General features: G+C 39.5%; 1 protein-coding gene and 1 non-coding gene across 2 annotated transcripts in view; one reads left to right on the forward strand and one right to left on the reverse strand.

The window, feature by feature from the left end:
• TINAG (tubulointerstitial nephritis antigen) overlaps window positions 1-16253 on the reverse strand; it is a 106433-nt gene extending 90180 nt beyond the window's left edge. Inside the window, exons 1-3 of the mRNA XM_070777770.1 lie at window positions 15865-16253; window positions 2513-2576; window positions 1785-1874 (exon numbers count right to left, since the gene is read on the reverse strand). Of these exons, the coding sequence (XP_070633871.1) occupies window positions 1785-1874; window positions 2513-2576; window positions 15865-16219 (509 nt within the window). The 5' untranslated portion in view covers window positions 16220-16253. The remainder of the gene's footprint in view (window positions 1-1784; window positions 1875-2512; window positions 2577-15864) is intronic.
• On the forward strand, window positions 10296-10399 carry LOC139179190 (U6 spliceosomal RNA). Its single transcript, XR_011563613.1, has one exon. It is a non-coding gene; the product is annotated as a U6 spliceosomal RNA (small nuclear RNA).
• Window positions 16254-21628: the final 5375 nt, after the last annotated feature.

Below are 21628 nucleotides of genomic sequence, written 5' to 3' on the forward strand. Positions count from 1 at the left end.
GTCTGAAGTTCCTAGGGCTCCTCGAGTCTCTTTCCAGCCTCTTAGCTTGTGCCTTGCCTACCCTAGGTTCAACGAACAGTGTGCACAGTGGGATACAGCGAGACAATTGGCGCCACAAGCAGGGCGATTGGTGATACACCTCTTTTTTCCCTTTTGTCTGTGTATATTTTCTTTTCCTGCAATTTTATTTCACCTTTTTTTTTTTTTTTTGAGTCATCTATGTTTGCTACTAAAAGGTAAAGCCCATGCCTCTGATATAGTCCTAGAGTACTCTCAACAGTAAATGAATGATGGGAAAATGCTTCCTTCCAAGGGAGATAGCATTCCCAACAGATCTAGACTCTTACATGACTTTCTCTCCACATTGCTTTAAGCGGTGGTTTCTCTTGGGTTCTGTGACAGCAGAAAGGTTGGCTGCTTATCTTGGCTTCCTGGAAGTGTGTGCTTGCTAGGTCAAGCATTTGAATCCTTTTAGGAACCTGATTCAGATAATCTCCCATGATGACACATATTCTCATGTTCTTTTAATAATTTAAATATCACTTAGCCACGGAAAAGAATTGATTTTCCCTAGAAATACTTAAAATGTCATCATATTATCACCTAAAATATTGGTGAAACACACACACAGAGGAGTTTAAAATGGTTTGAGAATATTAACATCAACAAATGTGACTTCTGGCTTTCACGTCTTCCAAGAAAATACTCAGGGTACGTTGAAAATTAGTGCTCCATTGTGCTGGGAAACATACAGCTTAAGTGTGGAGAGAAATGATATTTTTACTTTTTAAAAATTCATTTGAGGATGACTTCACTTTTATAGTTGCTAGACAATAGATCTTTTCAAGTGAAATCTTTTCCTGAAGGTGGAAAATGTTATCAAGGGTAGAGAAATCCTGAAGCAGAAACCATCCCACCATCCCTCTTCCTTTCAGTTCTGTAAAAAAAGCCAGTGTTGGCATCTTCTCCTTATTCCTTCTATGAAGTGGCAAAGTGACTTTGCTAATCTATCAGAGCATCAAACAGTTATTTTAAGTGTCAATCAGCCCAAGTTTTTGTTTATTAGCAAAGTAAAATGGCCTGACCTTTTGACTCAACTATGAGTGAAATTGGCTAGATATCAGTCATCTCAGTGAAACTGTCTAGATGGACTGGTCTTTTGGGGAATCCTCAAGGTAAAATAATACTCTCTTAAGGTAAGATTCTGCACAGGATAGCTTGAGCTTGTGATTGGCTGCTGCTGCTACTAAGTCGCTTTAGTCGTGTCCAACTCTGTGCGACCCCATAGATGGCAGCCCACCAGGCTCCCCCATCCCTGAGATTCTCCAGGCTAGAACACTGGAGTGGGTTGCCATTTCCTTCTCCAATGCATGAAAGTGAAAAGTAAAAGTGTGATTGGCTAGGTCAGGGCAAATGTGGAAGGAAAGAAAATAAACATGAACGAATCAGTTTGCTACTTCCTGATTTTGTCTGACTACTTATTTAAACTAAATTTCCTCCTACACACCTCACTCATACCATGACAGTGCTCCTTCCTGAATAATTTAAGACCATGCTCCATATTTCTCCTTTGTACATTTTAATTTTTAGTTATTTGAAGTTTACCTCTGTGTATTCCAATTTCACATGTCTTTCTATCTCCCTCTCCATTTCTCTCACACTCTTTTTTTTTTTTTAAGAATGATCTTTTTTTGCAGGTAAGTGATAGGAATTACATTGTTTGAAACATGAGGGGTAACAGGGAGGTGGGCACCAAAAATCCCAGAAAGCAAAATTTTTCTCACCCATAGTCTCCTTTATTGACATGTTCAATTAATCCTGGTTGAACAAGGCATACATGCTGGGAACATTTCCACTGCTGTCCTGAGCATGTGCTGTAAAAATACAAGCATTATGAAAGTGACTGGGCCTTTTAGGAGTACATTTACAAAATTAGTACCCAGAGTTGCACCTTGTTAAGGCATAAAATATATTTTTGATTAATGTTAATGTTTTGATTAATGACTATTTAATTCTTGACAAAAACAAATCACAACACATTCATTAATTACGCTACAACGCAATATCTTCTACTCCAGGCAGTTAATGAATGAAATGACCACTCAGTCATTGAAGTTTGAAAATAGACAACAATGAAGACAGCAGCTTCAGTATATGTAATTGGAAATTCTCTGCAGGATAATCATTTTAAGGCAGTCTGATTATAATATATTTAGTTACTGTGCTCAAGGAAACACGATTTGATTTGTCTATAGTATATCAGAATGTTTGTAATTAATAGATATGCTTAATGGACTGTCACTAACATCAAACTCAAACATTAAAAGAAATATTCATGTGTAGATTTGGCACATCTATTAAAATTAAATATGTTCATAAAGACTACTGATATGTGCTATCTTATGATTCTGTGTATCTGTATTTAAACATATGTTTTGTTTCACAGATATTCCTTTTACTTGAAGAAAACATACACAGCAGAATTCAGTTCTGGGCCACTTAAATTCATTACCAGGAATTGCAGTTTTCTTTAATTACTGATCCTTCTTCATAATGTTGACCATCTCTGTGGCAACCTGTCAACACAACATGTAAACAAATCAAAATTCTAAATTGATTAATAAAATGCATTCACATAACAAGTACTCTAAAATTGTGTTTAGTGTTCTCAAATATGCAAAAATATTTGGTGCCAGTCAGACAGAAATCTACATGGGGTTTTTGTCAGTGTTTGGCCACCTCATGAGAAGAGTTGAGTCATTGGAAAAGACCCTGATGCTGGGAGGGATTGGGGGCAGGAGGAGAAGGGGACGACAGAGGATGGGATGGCTGGATGGCATCACTGACTCGATGGACGTGAGTCTGAGTGAACTCAGGGAGTTGGTGATGGACAGGGAGGCCTGGCGTGCTGTGATTCATGGGGTCGCAAGGAGTTGGACACGACTGGGTGACTGATCTGATCTGATCTGATTTATCCAATTTTTCTGGATTTGTTCCATGAGCTTCTATCCTTGCACTGTGTATTTGTCCCAACTGCGAGGATTTGTAAAGCATTAAAAACTAGATTACTGAGGTATTAATCACTAAACACACTCAAAAAATAATTAATGTGTTTAAAGAAATAGGGAAGCAGTAAAACAGTGTTTGAAATAATTAATAGCATTTCTCATCTTAAAATCTAATCAAGTCTCATATGGATATAAATAGTTGCATATGATTAGAGGAAGGAACAAGGTTTTGGACCAAAATATGAAGCTGTTTCAGCGAATTCACCTTACGAAGAGAAACTCTATTTTTTCTCCAGGATGTGAATCCAGAGGAAAGTTTATAAGACTGCAGCCCTTTGTGTTCTAAATCTAAACATTCCTCAACTATTAACCAAAAAGGGAAAGTGTTAGTTGGTCAGTTTTGTCCAACTCTTTGCGTCCCCATGGACTGCAGCACTCCAGGCTACTCTGTCCATGGATTTCTCCAGGCAAGAATACTGGAGTGGGTAGCCATTCCCTTCTTCAGGGGATCTTCCCAGTCCAAGGATTGAACCTGGGTCTTCCACATTGCGGGAAGGTTCTTTATGGTCTGAGCCACCAGTGAAGTCACATTAACTGCAACTTTTTGCTGTTTTACCAGATTATAGAAACTACTCCAAAGAGATCAATGGTGAATTATTATTGCATGAAAACCAATCAGAAAGATATGGTAAAATAGTGCACTAGCTAGAAACTAAATCTCTTTGTAAATATAACTTACACAAATTACTGAATTAGCAAAAGTAACATAATTCACTCCTGTGTCACATGAAAACTTTCTTGATGGAAACGTAACATTGAGAGATCACATCAATGGCCCCTAGTTAAATAAAATGAATTCTAACTTTTTAAAAAAATATATTTATTTTTAATTGGAGGATAATTGCTTTACAATATTGTGTTGGTTTATGTCATACATCAACATGAATCAGCCAGAGGTATACCTATGTTCCTTCCCTCTAGAAGCTCCCTCCCACCTCTCACCCCATCCCACCCCTCTAGGAATTCTAACTTTTTACTGTATATAGTAATAGGAGTAAATCTACATATTTAAAAATCATTTCAAGTGTCCTGGTTTAACTACAAGCCATAATGTCACAAAAGCCAATTTCAGGTTAGCTACCTTCCAATTTTTCAAAACGTTGTTTCTCAGGGAACATTTACAGCTGCTTTTTTCAGCAAGCACCGTGTTCTCACAGTTGCTTAATGAATTTCGAATATCCTTGTATTTGCATCTATCCATCCCTTTTCCGTGTATTCCACCATCACAGGAAGAGAGAAGGAAAACACTTCTTTAGTGGCCCACAGGGGAGGAAAATGACTCAACTTTAAATTAAGTTCAGAGTTTTAATTACTACCCAGGATTAAACACTTTTTGTAAATAAATTTCTATGTTTGCAATTTACAAAGATCCTAGAACTTTTCATTACCTAGGCAAGCAACAGTAAAAATTCAAGCAACAATTCAAGTGTCATTCAAAGTCAAGGAAAGTACTCCACTGACTAGTTCTAAAGGGTGGATGAAAGTGGGGGGGGAAGCTGATTTTTAAAATTTATTTTACTGGAGTATAGTTGATTTACAGTTTTATGTTAATTTCTGCTAAACAGCAAATGATTCAATATGTATGTATATGTACGTGTGTGTGTGTGTGTGTGTGTGTGTGCTCAGTGGCTCAGTCATGTCTGACTGGGACCCCATGGACTGTAGCCTGCCAGGCTCCTCTGTCCATGGAATCTTTGAGGTAAGAATACTAGAGTGGGTTGCCATTTCCTACACCAGGGACTCTCCCCAACCCAGGGATCAAACCCATGTCTCTCGTGTTTCCTGCATTACAGGTGCATTCTTTACCACTGCACCACCTGGGAAGCCCTATATGCATATATATCTCACAGTGTTTGAAACCTGAGGGGTAGAAGGGAGGTGGGCACCAAAAATCCCAGAAGCAAACATTTTCTCACATACACACACATATATATGTATGTATGTATTATGCCAAAGAATGCTCAAACTATCACACAATTTTACTCATCTCACACGCTAGCAATGTAATGTTCAAAATTCTCCAAGCCAGGCTTCAACAGTACGTGAACCGTGAACTTCCAGATGTTAAAGCTGGATTTAGAAAAAGCAGAGGAACCAGAGACCAAATTGCCAACATCCACTGGACCATCAAAAAACCAAGAGAGGTCCAGAAAATCATCTACTTCTGCTTTATTGACTATGTCAAAGCCTTTGACTGTGTGGATCACAACAAACTGTGGAAAATTCTGGAAGAGATGGGAATACCAGACCAACTGATCTGCCTCTTCAGAAATCTGTATGCAGGTCAAGAAGCAACAGTTAGACCTGGACATGGAACAAATCAGGAAAGGAGAACGTCAAGGCTGTATATTGTCACCCTGCTTATTTAACATATATGCAGAGTGCTGGGCTGGATGAAGTACAAGCTGGAATTAAGATTGCAGAGAGAAATATCCATAACCTCAGACATGCAAATGACACCACCCTTATGGCAGAAAGTGAAGAAGAACTAAAGAGCCTCTTGATGCAAATGAAAGAGGAGAGTGAAAAAGTTGGCTTAAAACATTCAGAAAACTAAGATCATGGCATCTGGTCCCATTACTTTATGACAAATAGATAGGTAAGCAATGGAAACAGTGGCAGACTTTATTTTGGGGGACTCCAAAATCACTGCAGATGGTGATTGCAGCCATGAAATTAAAAGACACTTGCTACTTGGAAGAAAAGTTATGACCAACCTAGACAGCATATTAAAAAGCAGAGACATTACTTTGCCAACAAAGGTCTGTCTGATCAAAGCTATGGTTTTTCCAGTGGTCATGTATGGATGTGAGAGTTGGACTATAAAGAAAGCTGAGTGCCAAAGAATTGATGCTTTTAAACTGTGGTGTTGGAGAAGACTCTTGAGAGTCCCCTGGACTGCAAAGAGATCCAACCAGTCAATCCTAAAGGAGATCAGTCCTGGGTATTCATTGGAAGGACTGATGTTGAAGCTGAAACTCCAATACTTTGGTGACCTGATGTGAGAACTGACTCATTTGAAAAGCCCCTGATGATGGGAAAGATTAAAGGTGGGAAGAGAAGGGGATGACAGCAGATGAGATGGTTGGATGGCATCACTGACTCAAGGGACATGAGTTTGAGTAAACTCCGGCAGTTAGTGACAGACAGGGAGGCCTGGCATGCTGCGGTCCATAGGGTTGCAAAGAGTCAGACATGACTGAGCTACTGAACTGAACTGATGTTGTATGTATGTACGTATACATATGTATATCTGAAAGCTGGTTTTTATTCATACAGCTTAAATGTTTCTTGTCCAATGTACCAGTTTTATAGATAAAGGGACTAGAAATTACAAAGGTTCTAATTGGAGGAGGCTGTCCCTTCTCTGACCTGTTCCCCAGCTACTAATTTTGAAGCCAAGAGAATGCTATCCCCAGGCCTGCCCAACATCATTAGTACTATGTCTAGTGTTATCAAAAGTTCCATTTCTTCGTCTTCCTTCCTTAATGTCAAGTCAGAATTGACTATCAGAAACAATGTTTGCTACAATCTCACTTGAGAGGTGGCTTCTTAAACAAAAACCATTATTTGTTCATCTGAGCCTGGCCAAAGTACTGACAAAGTGAAGCATCAGCTTTTATACTAATACAGAAATTCAGTTCACCCCCTTCCTCTGCTCCTGCCTGACTCCAGTGTATCCTTCATCCCCTGAACAGCATTTAGAGAGCTCTCTTAAGATCTGTGTTATGTCACTCTCTGCTTAAAAGCCTCATGTTTTTCTGTATTAAATTTAGACTAAAACTGAACCTCTTACAGGGACTTGTAAGACCTTATCCAAAGTGTCTCTTCCATAAACTGTGTTCTCACCTCTCCGAGTCTACTGCCTGGAGTGGTATTCCCAGAGGAATGAAGGATTTGCCTGATACAGATAAGGGTGGAAAGAACTGGATTAACTTAATTTGGAGCCAAAGCAAATAGGATTAACTATTGGAGAATCAGGAAAAACAAGGGTCACAGAAGTCTCACTAAGATTTTTGCTTAAGGGATAGAGAAGCAGTGATGCTATTATTGAAATAAGGAACAAGTTTGTAGTGAGAAATCAAGCTTCCGCCTTACATATTTTAGACTAAGATCAAATCTAAGTTAGACATCCTAATGGAGAACATCAAGTAGAGTAGGAATGGAAGTCCAAAGTCAAGGCAAGGCTGGAACATGAATTTCAGAGCCAGTAAAGTACTTATCTTTAGGTTTTTGAGAATAAATAACAGTCTCCTTGAGAGAGTGTTTGTAGGTAAGAGAAAGACATCCAGGACTGAGCTCAAACACTGTAACCAACAGACATTCAGAAAAACAAACTGGGAATAAGTGACCTGGGAAGAAGAGGGGAATTCAGGGCATGGTGGAGTCCTGGAAAGCAACAGACATATTCCACAGAAGCAGAAACAGTCACCTACATAGAGTATGGCTGAGGGGGTCAAGAAAAGAATGGGGATCTGGGATTTCCCTGGTGGTCCAGTGGTTAAGACTCTGCACTTCCAATGCAGAGGAGGCAGGTTTGATCCCTGGTAGGGGAACTAAGATTCCACATGCTGAACAGCACAGCCAAAAAATAAAATAAAAGAGAATGGACACCTGAATACTGCACTTGAAAACATGGAAGCCTTCAATAACCCTGCCAAGATAGAGCTCGGTAAAGTAGCAGGGAACAAGGTCTTGTAGGAATGAGCTAATGAGAGGTTTAGAAGTAAGGAAGTGAAATGTTTCTTTCAGATATTTTGCCATTAAAGGAAAGGAGGAAATAAGATAAAACTGGTTAAGGACATGGAGATGAGGGTGGGCTCTTTGAAAGTTGGGAGCTACAACTACCCACCAGCGTCCTGCAAGAGAATGTCTTGTAAATGACATTTGCTCACTTTCTTAGTTATTTCCTCAGGAAAAGTTCCAAGAAGTGGAAGTTCTGGGTCAAAATTGAGATTTGGACATCTTTAAGGCATTTAATTCATATCATCTTTTTTTTTTTTTTTTTTTTTTTAATGATTTCACCAATTTACACTCACCAGCAGTGAAAAGATGAATTATCCTGTATCACTCTAAGGAATAAACTGTATGATTCCCATGCTAGGTATCACTTCGTCATGGAAACAGAGTCAGGATTAGAAATTAATTTTTGATGTCTAGCTCCATCTCCCAAGCAATGTTTGTATCCTGTTTTGGATTCTACTAGTTTTAAATAAAAAGTATTTCTTTTAAAATGTTAATTTGAGATCTGAAAGACAAATAGGAGTCAACTAAGTGATGAAGGTATTTCAAGCAAAAGAATAGCATGAACAAAGTTTCCTTTGGTGGAAGAAGCACTTTAATTCTCACTAATTTCAGATATTTAAAGTGCAATAAGAGTCAAATACAAAGTAAGTGAAATAAGGAGCACAATGAAACTAAGAAGTAATAATAGCTAACTTCTCTTAAATGCTTTTAAGGTGCTGTGCCAGTCACTGCTTTCATGTTTTTGAGGTATTAACTCTTTCAATGTTCAGAATTATAAATAGCAGCGCTAATAATTGATAACATAGGTAACATAAAATATTTTTGTTCCCATCTAGGGTTAGGTGAGTTACCTTGATTAAAATTGCACTTAAAAAAAAGAGAGAGAAATCTGCCTGCAGTATAAAAATGAATCAGTCACTACTTCCTCAGGGAAGCATTCCCTAATTTTTTTCAGAGTAAGAAAAAAATTACATTATCACATGACCTCTACTTAATGTTGAACACCTTTGTAATTTTATATATATATTTGTTTGATTAATGTAGACCTTCCAGATTGTAAACTCCATGAGGACAGGAATTGTGTTTTTGTGTCATTGTTCAACTTTGTTTTTTTTGTGCCTCATACAGTGCCTGGCAAGTAGTAGGTTCTCAATAAATTTGTTGAAATAATAAAATAATGGATGAGATATCAAAAATAAAATAAAATGATAATTTGAAAATATGATTGATGATTTAAAGGTAGTAGAAATTGAGTAGTTAAAGAAAAGTTGGGAGCTACAAAAATACTTTCATAAATCAATAACTTTGTAAATTGATTGATCCAGAAAAGAAGGAGGGAAATGATGGTTTAGGAGAGAAAGAGGGAGAAAAAGGGAGAGAGGAAAGAAGAGAAGAGGAGAGGGGAGGGAGGAAGGAAGGGACAATTGTAAGGGTGGAGATCTTGAAAAGACAAGAGATGATGGGATTCAGAGCTCAGGAAGAGGAATCTACTTCATGGAAACAGTAACCAAGATGGCAGTAAGTTGAAAATTATGATGAGAGGTGAAAGAATTCCTGGTGTCTTTATTTTCTCAGTGAAAAGCATATAAAAGCCTTCAGTGTGAGGTAATCAAACTGGTTACACCTTGATATAAATAAATAAATAAGTAGATAGATGCATAGCTGTGACTGTCAAAACCAAATGAGTTTTGCAACATTAACAGCCATTATTAAAGAATTAGGTAAATCAGATTTTTGGAAAGTTAAATAAGTCTCTTGATTTTAGAAAAAATGACAGTATGCCTTATGATCCAGCAATCCCACTGCTGGGCAGACACACTGAGGAAACCAGAAGGGAAAAAGACACATGTACCCCAATGTTCATCGCAGCACTGTTTATAATAGCCAGGACATGGAAGCAACCTAGATGTCCATCAGCAGATGAATGGATAAGAAAGCTGTGGTACATATACACAACGGAGTATTACTCAGCCATTAAAAAGAATACATTTGAATCAGTTCTAATGAGGTGGATGAAACTGGAGCCTATTATACAGAGTGAAGTAAGCCAGAAGGACAAACACCAATACAGTATACTGACGCATATATATGGAATTTAGAAAGATGGTAACAATAACCCTGTATACGAGACAGCAAAAGAGACACTGATGTATAGAACAGTCTTTTGGACTCTGGGAGAGGGAGAGGGTGGGATGATTTGGGAAAATGGCATTGAAACATGTATAATATCATATATGAAACGAGTCGCCAGCCCAGGTTTGATGCACGATACAGGAAGCTCAGGGCTGGTGCACTGGGATGACCCAGAGGGATGGTGTGGGGAGGGAGGATGGAGGAGGGTTCAGGATGGGGAACACATGTATACCTGTGGCGGATTCATTTTGATATATGGCAAAACCAATACAATATTGTAAAGTTAAAAAAGAAAGAAAGAAAGAAAAAATGACAGTATAATATAATTTATTTTAAAATACTCCATCAGTGCTCGCTTCGGCAGCACATATACTAAAATTGGAACGATACAGAGATTAGCATGGCCCCTGCACAAGGATGACACGCAAATTCATGAAGCGTTCCATATTAAAAAAAATAAAAAATAAAATAAAATAAAATAAAATACTCCATCATAATGTGTTCTACTATCTGTGTTGGCCCCAACATCACTTCAGGGAAGGCAACTGCCTGCTTTAATCAGGAGTCTGCATCCCATGGGTGGTCAATATAATTTATCCTGAAAGTCCAGACTCAAGGGCAGCTCCTACAAGGGGTTCCACTATCCATCTTTTAATGAACACTAGAGTATAGCATAATGAGTGCCAGATATGGGCTTTCATTGGTAAAATTAGTGACTTGTTAATCAGCATAATGGATATAAGCAGTCAACTCATCACTTAACAATATTCAATTTATATAGATTAGTTTAAATAGTTAAAAATCATATCTCACTCATACTCCCCAGTTTTTTTGTATCTTTTAAGATCAAAAGACTTCGTGCTTAAACCTGATACCCTAGGATTAATCTCCAAAACATCTGTCCAGCCACTGGGTAAGAGGATTTATTATAACCTGATAATCTGTAATATTATCAGATATGGGAAAATGCCAATAAATTTTCAAGCATGGTAAATATGGCAACATCTAACAGGATGGGGACCTGAGATTTCATGAAGCTTACACAGGTTTATGGACTAGTGTAGGTCTCCATACCAATGTATATTATTGTAATTATCAGTATGAACAGCAGAATTTGGAATGTGATTTATCTTCATTGTAATGTGGTTAAGGAGGTTGTGAAGGGGTAAATAACTCTGATTCAATTCAAATGTCAGTGATTTACATCCTTTTTTTTTTAACCAGTGTGAACATAGAAGTTGTGTATAATCAAATTAGCTTATGTCTATTCATAGCAGATGGTTCTCTAGACTCTTCCTTAAGATCTGCCACACTAGAGATTTTGTCTGGAAAATCCAGTCTGGTTGCATTTCAAACTCTATCACTTTTTTTCTGTATCTGACCTTTGAAATTCCCCAATGACTGGAAGTAACTATATGTCCAACTTCCAATTTATACAAAAGGGACATTATAAACAGTGCTGCAATGAACATTGGGGTACATGTGTCTCTTCCAATTCTGGTTTCCTCAGTGTGTATGCCAAGCAGTGGGATTGCTGGATCATAAGGCAGTTCTATTTCCAGTTTTTTAAGGAATCTCCACACTGTTCTCCATGGTGGCTGTACTAGTTTGCATTCCCACCAACAGTGTTCAAGAGGGTTCCCTTTTCTCCACACCCTCTCCAGCACTTACTGTTTGTAGACTTTTGGATAGCAGCCATTCTGACTGGCGTGAGATGGTACCTCATTGTGGTTTTGATTTGCATTTCTCTGATAATGAGTTATGCTGAGCATCTTTTCACGTGTTTGTTAGCCATCTGTATGTCTTCTTTGGAGAACTGTCTGTTTAGTTCTTTGGCCCATTTTTTGATTGGGTCATTTATTTTTCTGGAATTGAGCTTCGGGAGTTGCTTATATATTTTTGAGATTAATTCTTTGTCAGTTGCTTCATTTGCTATTATTTTCTCCCATTCTGAAGGCTGTCTTTTCACTTTGCTTATAGTTTCCTTCATTGTATAAAAGCTTTGAAGTTTAATTAGGTCACATTTGTTTATTTTTGCTTTTATTTCCAATATTCTGGGAGGTGGGTCATAGAGGATTCTGCTGTGATTTATGTCAGAGAGTGTTTTGCCTATGTTTTCCTCTAGGAGTTTTATAGTTTCTGGTCTTACATTTAGATCTTTAATCCATTTTTAGTTTATTTTTGTGTATGGTGTTAGAAAGTGTTCTAGTTTCATTCTTTTACAAGTGGTTTAGGACATGGAAGCAACCTAGATGTCCATCAGCAGACGAATGGATAAGAAAGCTGTGGTACATATACACAATGGAGTATTACTCAACCATTAAAAAGAATACATTTGAATCAGTTCTAATGAGGTGGATGAAACTGGAGCCTATTATACAGAGTGAAGTAAGCCAGAAAGAAAAACACCAATACAGTATAATAATGTATATATATGGAATTTAGAAAGATGGTAACGATGACCTTATATGCGAGACAGCAAGAGACACAGATGTATAGAACAGTCTTTTGGACTCTGTGGGAGAGGGCGAGGGTGGGATGATCTGAGAGAATAGCATTGAAACATGTATATTATTATATGTGAAACGAATCAGCAGTCCAGGTTCGATGCATGATACAGGGTGCTCAGGGCTGGTGCACTGGGATGACCCAGAGGGATGGGAGGGGGAGGGAGGTGGAAGGGGGGTTCAGGATGGGGAACACATGTACACCTGTGGCTAATTCATGTCAGTGTATGGCAAAAACCATTACAGTATTATAAAGTAATTAGCCTCCAACTAAAATAAATAAATTTTTTTAAAACGGGACATTATTTACTTATTTGGCATATTGTTTTTAAACCTTAAGATAATACATTTTTAAGTCCCAGGTTGAAAATAATTACAGTGTAAGAAATTAGACCATATCATGCAGTTAAATAACTGAAAAACATTGAATAAATCAGTGATTTTGTCTCTAGCATCTCAGAGGAAAGTCACTTCATACATGCAAAAAATTACTGCAAATAGTATGCCATTTGGAGAAGGCACTGGCAACCCACTCCAGTACTCTTGCCTGGAAAATCCCATGGATGGAGGAGCCTGGTGGGTGGGTTGCAGTCCATGGGGTCACTAAGAGTCGGAAAAGACTGAGCGACTTCCCTTTCACTTTTCACTTTCATGCATTGGAGAGGGAGATGGCAACCCACTCCAGTGTTCTTGCCTTGAGAATCCCAGGGACAGAGGAGCCTGATGCGCTGCCGTCTATGGGGTCGCACAGAGTCGGACACAACTGAAGTGACTTAGCAGCAGTATGCCATTGTCTATTTATTTCATATAATTTTGTATCTTTTTCAATATTGTGTAGTGTTATTTTCTTTCAACAAGCTACTTTCATAAGAAAGAAAAAACAAAAGAAAACAATTACCTCATGAGTACAGTTATGATGTGAACCTTTGCCTCTAAATAAAATAATAAATTGCTTCCCTCCATCATGAATGGAATAAAAGCTATACCGGGAACATAAGTTCTACCTAAAACATAACCCTAAATTAAAGTCTTAGCAAAGTCTTAGCTTTCAAGCAAAAACGGACATAGATGAAGTAGCAGTTTCTTTTCTAAATGGGTTGTTGCTGCTGCTGCTGCTACTGCTGCTATTACTGCTGCTAAGTCACTTCAGTCGTGTCCGACTCTTTGCGACCCCATAGACAGCAGCCCACCAGGCTCCCCCGTCCCTGAGATTCTCCAGGCAAGAACTCTGGAGTGTGTTGCCATTTCCTTCTCCAAAGCATGAAAGTGAAAAGTGAAAGTGAAGTTGCTCAGTCATGTCCGACTTCGCGACCCTGTGGACTGCTGCCCACCAGGCTCCGCCATCCATGGGATTTTCCAGGCAAGAGTACTGCAGTGGGGTGCCATTGCCTTCTCCATCTAAATGGGCTACAGGGCTCAAATAAGGAAAGCTCAAGTATGCTTTAGCACATCAAAAGCGCTGCAGCTAATACATAATACTCACCCTCAGCATTCGTGAAGCCGACCCTGCTCATACCTGACACCTTTCAATGAGTTCTCATAATAGGATAAAATTTAAAATTCTTGATATAGCCTATAAGTCCCAGCGAAATCTGCCCTCTACTCCTCTCAAACCCCTTCTAATGTCACCTTCAACCCTCCGCCAGCCGTGACTCTCCAGAAACGGTGGCCTCCGTCCAGCACCTAGTCCACACCAAGCTCCTGGCGCCCAGACCCGGTTCTGTCAGCTCCTCAGGTGACCACACCCCTCACTCCCCAAGCTAATACTGTATACTGCTTTCCATGTTGACATTATATTCTGATAGGCTTTCCCACAGCACCGAAATGTTTCCTTCTGAGAATTTAACACAATTTGCAACTGTACAGTGAATTTGTTAAATATCTTACACCACGCATCCCCCCCCCGCCCCCCCCCCCCAAAACTTGACTATCACTCCCATAAGGATAAAGTGAAAGTGAAGTCGCTCAGTCGTGTCCGACTCTTGGCGACCCCATGGACAGTAGCCTACCAGGCTCTGCGATCCATGGGATTTTCCAGGCAAGAACACTGGAGTGGGCTCCCATTTCCTTCTCCGGGGGATCTTCCCAACCCAGGGATCGAACCCGGGTCTCCTGCATTGCAGACAGATGCTTTACCGTCTGAGCCGCTTCCCCATGGTTGCCCCAGCAAAAGTGCAATGTCTGGCATGGTGGAGGCGGTCAATGAATATTTTTCAATGAATGACAAGCTCTCCCATTTCTGATAGACTATTTAATTGCTGTTTGCTGGGAAAGGCAAAGGTCTAGCAGGAATGACCATGCTGTGGAAATTTTAACGTAGTATGTGTGTGTTTTACAAACAAGATGGCACTATTGAAAATGAAAGCAAAAGTCAGCATCTGGATTTTGCTGTAAAGATACAAATCCTAATTTGTCCTGCACTGTCTTCTAATCGTAATTTCCACTCACCATCACCTACTTATAATTATGTGACAGAGTTTTGAGGAAACCTGAATTTTGCCTCATATAAAGTGGAGCAGGAGAGTTTTGTTTTGCGTTTTTTGCAAACTTTAGATATATTGATTGCTCAGAACCTACAGTCATTCTACTATAATTAAACCAATAGAGTAAATAACACTGTCCTCCTTATGAATTATTGAGTTGACCAAAATATTCATTCAGGTTGCTCTATAGAATGTAACAGAAAAACCCAAATTAACTTTTTGGCCAACCCAATATTTATATTTATTCACTCAGTCTTAGACTTTTACAACTACTCTGTATGAAGCACTGTTTTGTTTTTCACAGTTTAAAATCCCTGATTGGCAAAATGAACAAAAACATTCAGGGAGAATCTCTTTGGGATTACTTAGGCAGGGAGGGTGGCCACTTTTATTACGCTCCTGCATTGGTTTAAATGGCATTGCTGTAACAGAGGTTCTAACGCCACTCATGAGACAATAAGTAAAATGTTACATACATCTGCAGAGGATCAATCTTGTGACTTTGATGTGATTTTCTGAGGTTACACTCAAAAAAGCACGAGAGGTTGCTTTTTGTCAAGATGTTTTACAAAGAAAGAATTTTAAGTAACTTTTTATAAGGTGAGTGGCTATTCAAAGCAGAACGGAAATCAGCCTTCGTGGCCGTCACACCAGGACTTTGCCGAAGGTGCTAGGCTGAGGCACGTGCCGGCATCTGAATCAAAGCATGTTAACAATCCAAAGAAATTTAACCTGGTGATCAAAGTATTCATTTTTCATTTCAACTTAAGAAAGGAAGGGTGGAAAGAAAGGAGAGAGAGAAAGAGGTAGGGAGGGAAGGAAGGAAAGATGGAAGAAGAGAGATGGAGGCAGGAAGGAAGGAAAGAGAAAGACAGTTAGACCATGTTATGAACTAGGGCAATGCTGGAACACATTCCCGAATCCTACCTTCTGGGGACCAAGGCTTTGTGCGAGGAGGCCAGCCCTTTTCTTCACGGCAAAATGACTTGTAATCAGGGCAGCAATCAGAATTCTCCCTTTCACAGAATTTATCACAGTAACACAGCGCGTCCGCCTCATAGAACTGAGTCACGCAGCCATCATCTCTGTCTGCACAGCAACCAAACCTTCTACAGTACTGCCCTTCGAAAACGGCTCTTTTGAATCGAGTACCTTCTGAAATGGTGTGATTCCTAGTGAACTCAGCTCCTGGGTCCACTTCTCGTTGTGATAAATACTGTCTCTCCATCCAAATTTCTGTGGTGAGATAAGCAAGGATTAAGATCTTATATCCGGCGCACATTCTCCAGAGGTCAGCAAGGCTCCCACTGGTTGGTATGTTCGATCCCCTTGCCCCTGGGGCTTCTCCTTGGAGCCTAAGCTCTAATCATCAAGACAACTCAGCGTGAATCCTGAAACTGATCCTTTAGTTGAACTGAGTGTATTTCTTGTAGTTAAACATTAATCAAGAATTTCAGTGCTTGCCAAAGATAATGTGCATGTTAGCAATAGACCATTGTCATTCCTCCAATGTTAAAATTTTATATTTCATATTACAGGAGAAACACCCATTGCCATAAAAATAAATACATAAAATCTTAGGTGTAGATGATACATTGAATATTGCTTGCCTTCAAAATAACCTAGATTCTTAAATCAAAAACCTCTCTGGAATACACATGGCCCAAATTTTGGCTGCAATGACTACTGGCAAGGTGTAGGAAATTCAAAAGTCAAAAACACAATTATTCATCTCACCTACTTGCACTGCCTCTAAAATCCAGACTCTCCTGAGATTGCCTGCTAGGCTCTGTCATATCAATAACAAATGCCCAGTCACACACGGGCTTGATAGCGCATCCATACAGCATTCACCTACCAGAAGCATTTTGATTTCAAAACTCAGTGGAGCCTAATTTAGCTAGAAATTCCCTGAAGGTGACCTTAGTTTTCTCTTCCTGAGTTTCTGCTTGACATCAATGCAGGGGTCTGCAATATCTGAAAGGCAGTTTATAGTCAAGAAGAGTCAGTGATCTGAGCTAAGGAGCTGTTGGGGAGGGGGAAGAGAAGAGATGTGAAGGAAACTCAAAGGTCAAGATATCTTTCATGTTTCTGTAAGGCTGTGGGTTTTGCCATCCTGTATTTACTGATTAACTATAATATCTTCCTTTGGATTAGAGACAAATAACCAGCAGACAATGATTCACCAAGAGCGTCTGGGTTGCCTACTGGAAAGGACTTGTCCTGAAGATCAGAAAACCTGGACCCTTGTCCCTGAGCTACTATTTAATTGGCTTTATGATCTTGGGTTCATGATTTGCTTCTCTGGTCCTCAGTTATTTTCCTATAAAATAAGAGTCTTTCTCTCCAAAGTTAATTCATAACTCCAACATATCAAACGTATTCCCCAACTTTGCTTTGTAAATTATTTAACTCATAATTTTATCTTCATTGTTTCCCTTCCTTTGGCACCTTTTTTTCAGGCTGTAAACTAGTGCAAGTCTTTATCTTTTGTTATTTTAGTTTAGTATCATCTTGGTGTCGATATCCATAATCCTACCTGTGCGATCTTAATTCTGCTGCCTCTGATTCCTTGCCACCCACTGAGTCACTGAAGTACTGCAAAGTGCCATTTCCAGCCCCATTCAATTGTCTCTAACCTCGATTCTCATTGACCTGAGTCCATATCATCACACCTGAATCCTCCACAGCATCTAGCCCTGTACAGTGAACTTGTCAAGAACAGGAGCCAGAAAGACTTATGGAAATCAAATTCTAGTTTCACCAATGATTAGCAACACATCTTTAAGAAAGAGGATTAGTCTCTCTATGCTTCAATTTCATCAGCTGCAACATTTAGATAATAAAATTTATTCCCATATCAGGTGGCTGCAAAATTTAAATGAGATAATACATAAAGGTCCTTAGCACATCAATAGTTCAGTCACTCAGTTGTGTCCGACTCTGCAACCCCATGGACTGCAGCATGCCAGCCTTCGCTGTCCATCACCAACTGTCGAAGACTGCTCAAACCCATGTCCATAGAGTCAGTGATGCCATCAAACCATCTCACCCTCTGTCGTCCCCTTCTCCTCCCACCTTCAATCTTTCCCAGCATCAGGGTCTTTTCCAATGAGTCAGTCCTTCATAACAGGTTGCCGAAGTATAGGAGTTTCAGCTTCAGCAGTTCTCCCAATAAATATTCAGGACTTATTTCATTTAGAATTGACTAGTTTGATCTCCTTGCTGTCAAAGGAATTCTCAAGAGTCTTCTCCAACACCACAGTTCAAAAGCATCAATTCTTTGGTGCTCAGCTTTCTTTATTAGGGGCCTCCCTGGTGGCTCAGAGGTTAAAGCATCTGCCTGGAATGCGGGAGACCTGGGTTCGATCCCTGGGTTGGGAAGATCCCCTGGAGAAGAAAATGGCAACCCACTCCAGTACTCTTGCCTGGAGAATCCCGTGGAGGAAGGAGCCTGGTAGGCTACAGTCCATGGGATCGCAAAGAGTCAGACATGACTGAGCGACTTCACTTTCGCTTTCACTTTTCTTCATAGTCCAACTCTCACATCCGTACATGACTACTGGAAAAACCATAGCTTTGACTAGACAGATTTTTGTTGACAAACTAATGTCACTGCTTTTTAATATGCTGTCTAGGTTGGTCATAACTTGCCTTCCAAGGAGTAAGCATCTTTTAATTTCCTGGCTGCAATTACCATCTGCAGTGATTTTGGAGCCCAGAAAATAAAGTCTGTCACTCTTTCCACTGTTTCCCCATCTATTTTCCATGAAGTGATGATGGGACCAGATGCCATGATCTTAGTTTTCTGAATGTTGAGTTTTAAGCCAACTTTTTCCCCCTCTTCTTTCACTTTCATCAAGAGGCTCTTCAGTTCCTCCTCATTTTTTTGCCATAAAGGTGGTGTCACCTGCATGTCTGAGGTTATTGATGTTTGTCCCAAAAATCTTGATTTCAGCTTGTGTTTCATCCAATCCAGCATTTCACATGATGTACTCTGCATATGAGTTAAATAAGCAGGGTGACAATATACAGCCTTGACCTACTCCTTTCCCAATTTGGAACCAGTCTGTTGTTCCATGTACAGTTCTAACTGTTGCTTCTTGACCTGCATATAGATTATTCAGGAGACAGGTCAGATGGTCTGGTAATCCCATCTCTTGAAGAATTTTCCACAGTTGATTGTGATCCACACAGCCAAAGGCTTTGGCATAGTCAATAAAGCAGAAGTAGATGCTTTTCTTGAACTCTCTTGCTTTTTCGATGATCCAGTGGATGTTGGCAATTTGATCTCTGGTTCTTCTGCCTTTTCTAAAACCAGCTTGAACATCTGCAAGTTCTCAGTTCACATACTATGGAAGCTTTGCTTGGAAAAATTGGCACACTACTTTGCTAGCATGTGAAATGAGTGCAATTGTGCAGGAGTTTGAACATTATTTGGCATTGCCTTTCTTTGGGATTGGAATGAAAACTGACCCTTTCCAGTCCTCTGGGCACTGCTGAGTTTTCCAAAATTGCTGGCATATTGCAGCAGTACTTTCACAGCATCATCTTTTAGGACTTGAAATAGCTCAGCTGGAGTTTCATCACCTCCACTAGCTTTTCTCATAGTGATGCTTCCTAAGACCCACTTGACTTCACACTCCAGGATGTCTGGCTCTAGGTGAATGATCACACCATTGTGGTTATCTGGGTCATTAAGATATTCTTTGTATAATTCTTCTGTGTATTCTTGTCACCTCTTCTTAATATATTCTACTTCTGTTAAGTCCATACCATTTCTGTCCTTTATTGAGCCCATCTTTGCATGAAATGTTCCCTTGGTATCTCTAATTTTCTTGAAGAGATCCCTAGTCTTTCCCAGTCTATTGTTTTCCTCTATTTCTTTGCATTGTTCGCTTAGAAGGGCTTTCTTATCTCTCCTTGCTATTCTTTGGAACTCTGCATTCAGATGGGTATATCTTTTCCTTTTCTCCTTTGCCTTTCACTTCTCAGCTATTTGTAATGCCTCCTCAGACAACCATTTAAGCTTTTGCATTCCTTTTTCTTGGGATAGTCTTGATCCCTGTCTCCTGTTCAATGTGACAAACCTCCGTCCATAGTTCATCAGGTACTCTGTCTATCAGATCTAGCCCATTAAATCTATTTCTCACTTCCATTGTATAATCATAAGGGATTTGATTTAGGTACCTGAATGGTCTAGTGGTTCCCCCATTTTCTTCAATTTAAGTCTGAATTTGGCAATAAGGAGTTCATGATCTGAGCCACAGTCAGCTTCCAGTCTTGTTTTTGCTGACTGTATAGAGCTTCTCCATCTTTGGCTGCAAAGAATATAATCAATCTGATTTCAGTGTTGACCCTCTGGTAATGTCCATGTGTTAGAGTCATCTCTTGTGTTGTTGGAAGAGGGTTTTTCTATGACCAGTGCGTTCTCTTGGCAAAACTCTATAACCTTTTGCCCTGCTTCATTTTGTACTCCAAGGCCAAACTTGCCTGTTACTCCAGGTGTATCTTGACTCTCTACTTTTGTATTTCAGTCCCCTATAACAAAAAGGACATCTTTTTTGGGGTGTTAATTCTATAAGGTCTTGTAGGTCTTCATAGAACCATTCAGCTTCAGCTTCTTCAACATTAGTGGTTGGGGCATAGACTTGGATTTCTGTGATATTAAATGGTTTGCTTGGAAACAAACAGAGATCATTCTGTCGTTTTTGAGATTGCATCCAAGTACTGCATTTTGGACTCTTTTGTTGACTCTGATGGCTACTCCATTTCTTCTAAGGGATTCCTGCCCACAGTAGTAGATATAATGGTCATCTGAGTTAAATTCATCTGTTCCAGTCCATTTTAGTTCACTGATTCCTAAAATGTCGATGTTCACCCTTGCCATCTCCTGTCTGACTACTTCCAGTTTGTATTGATTCAGGGACCTAACATTCCAGGTTTCTATGCAATATTGTTCTTTACAGCTTATGCACATTCTTTACAACTTATTAGCAGTCATGCTAAATAAGTGTTAATTATCATTCAAAAGTATATTCTCCACCTAAGAACTCTCTTGTCCTTCAAATCCTGCACTTTCACTGAGAAGCAGATGTCAGAGAATGAGATGGTTGGATGGCATCACTGACTCGATGAATATCAGTTTGAGTAAGCTCTGGGAGTTGGTGATGGACAGGGAAGCCTGGCGTGCTGCAGTCCATAGGGTCACAAAGAGTTGGGCACGACTGAGTGACTGAACTGAACTGAACTTCATTCTCCCCTGCTTCTCATCCCGTTTTTCATCAGGCCCCCAATTCATCTTCTTCTTGGACATCGTCTTGGACTCACTTCCTCTCCTTTTCTATGGTCATTTAAAATATGTTTTTATAATATCCTCAATCCTTTTCCTCCCTGGTCCTCTCAAATAATCTTTCCTCTTTATTCTTAGCATTAAACCAACTTAAAAGCCATAGACTACAAAGATCTTATACAATGTGGACCTCCAGTTTTGGTATCTCTCTGGCCTCAATTTAACCAGTTTACCCTGGCTCATATTGGTCCGGCCATCACACTAACTTTGCTCTCATTCACCATGCTGCACATTCTCCTATCTTAGAACCCTGGCACTTGCTCTTTCTTCTCCTTGAACCATGCTTCCCTGAATCCCCAAGACTTCATTTCTCACCTCTTTTAAGTCTTTTTTCAAATG

This window comes from Bos indicus, chromosome 23, assembly GCF_029378745.1.
Source record: "Bos indicus isolate NIAB-ARS_2022 breed Sahiwal x Tharparkar chromosome 23, NIAB-ARS_B.indTharparkar_mat_pri_1.0, whole genome shotgun sequence".
In the NCBI taxonomy this organism is placed as follows: Eukaryota; Metazoa; Chordata; class Mammalia; order Artiodactyla; family Bovidae; genus Bos; species Bos indicus.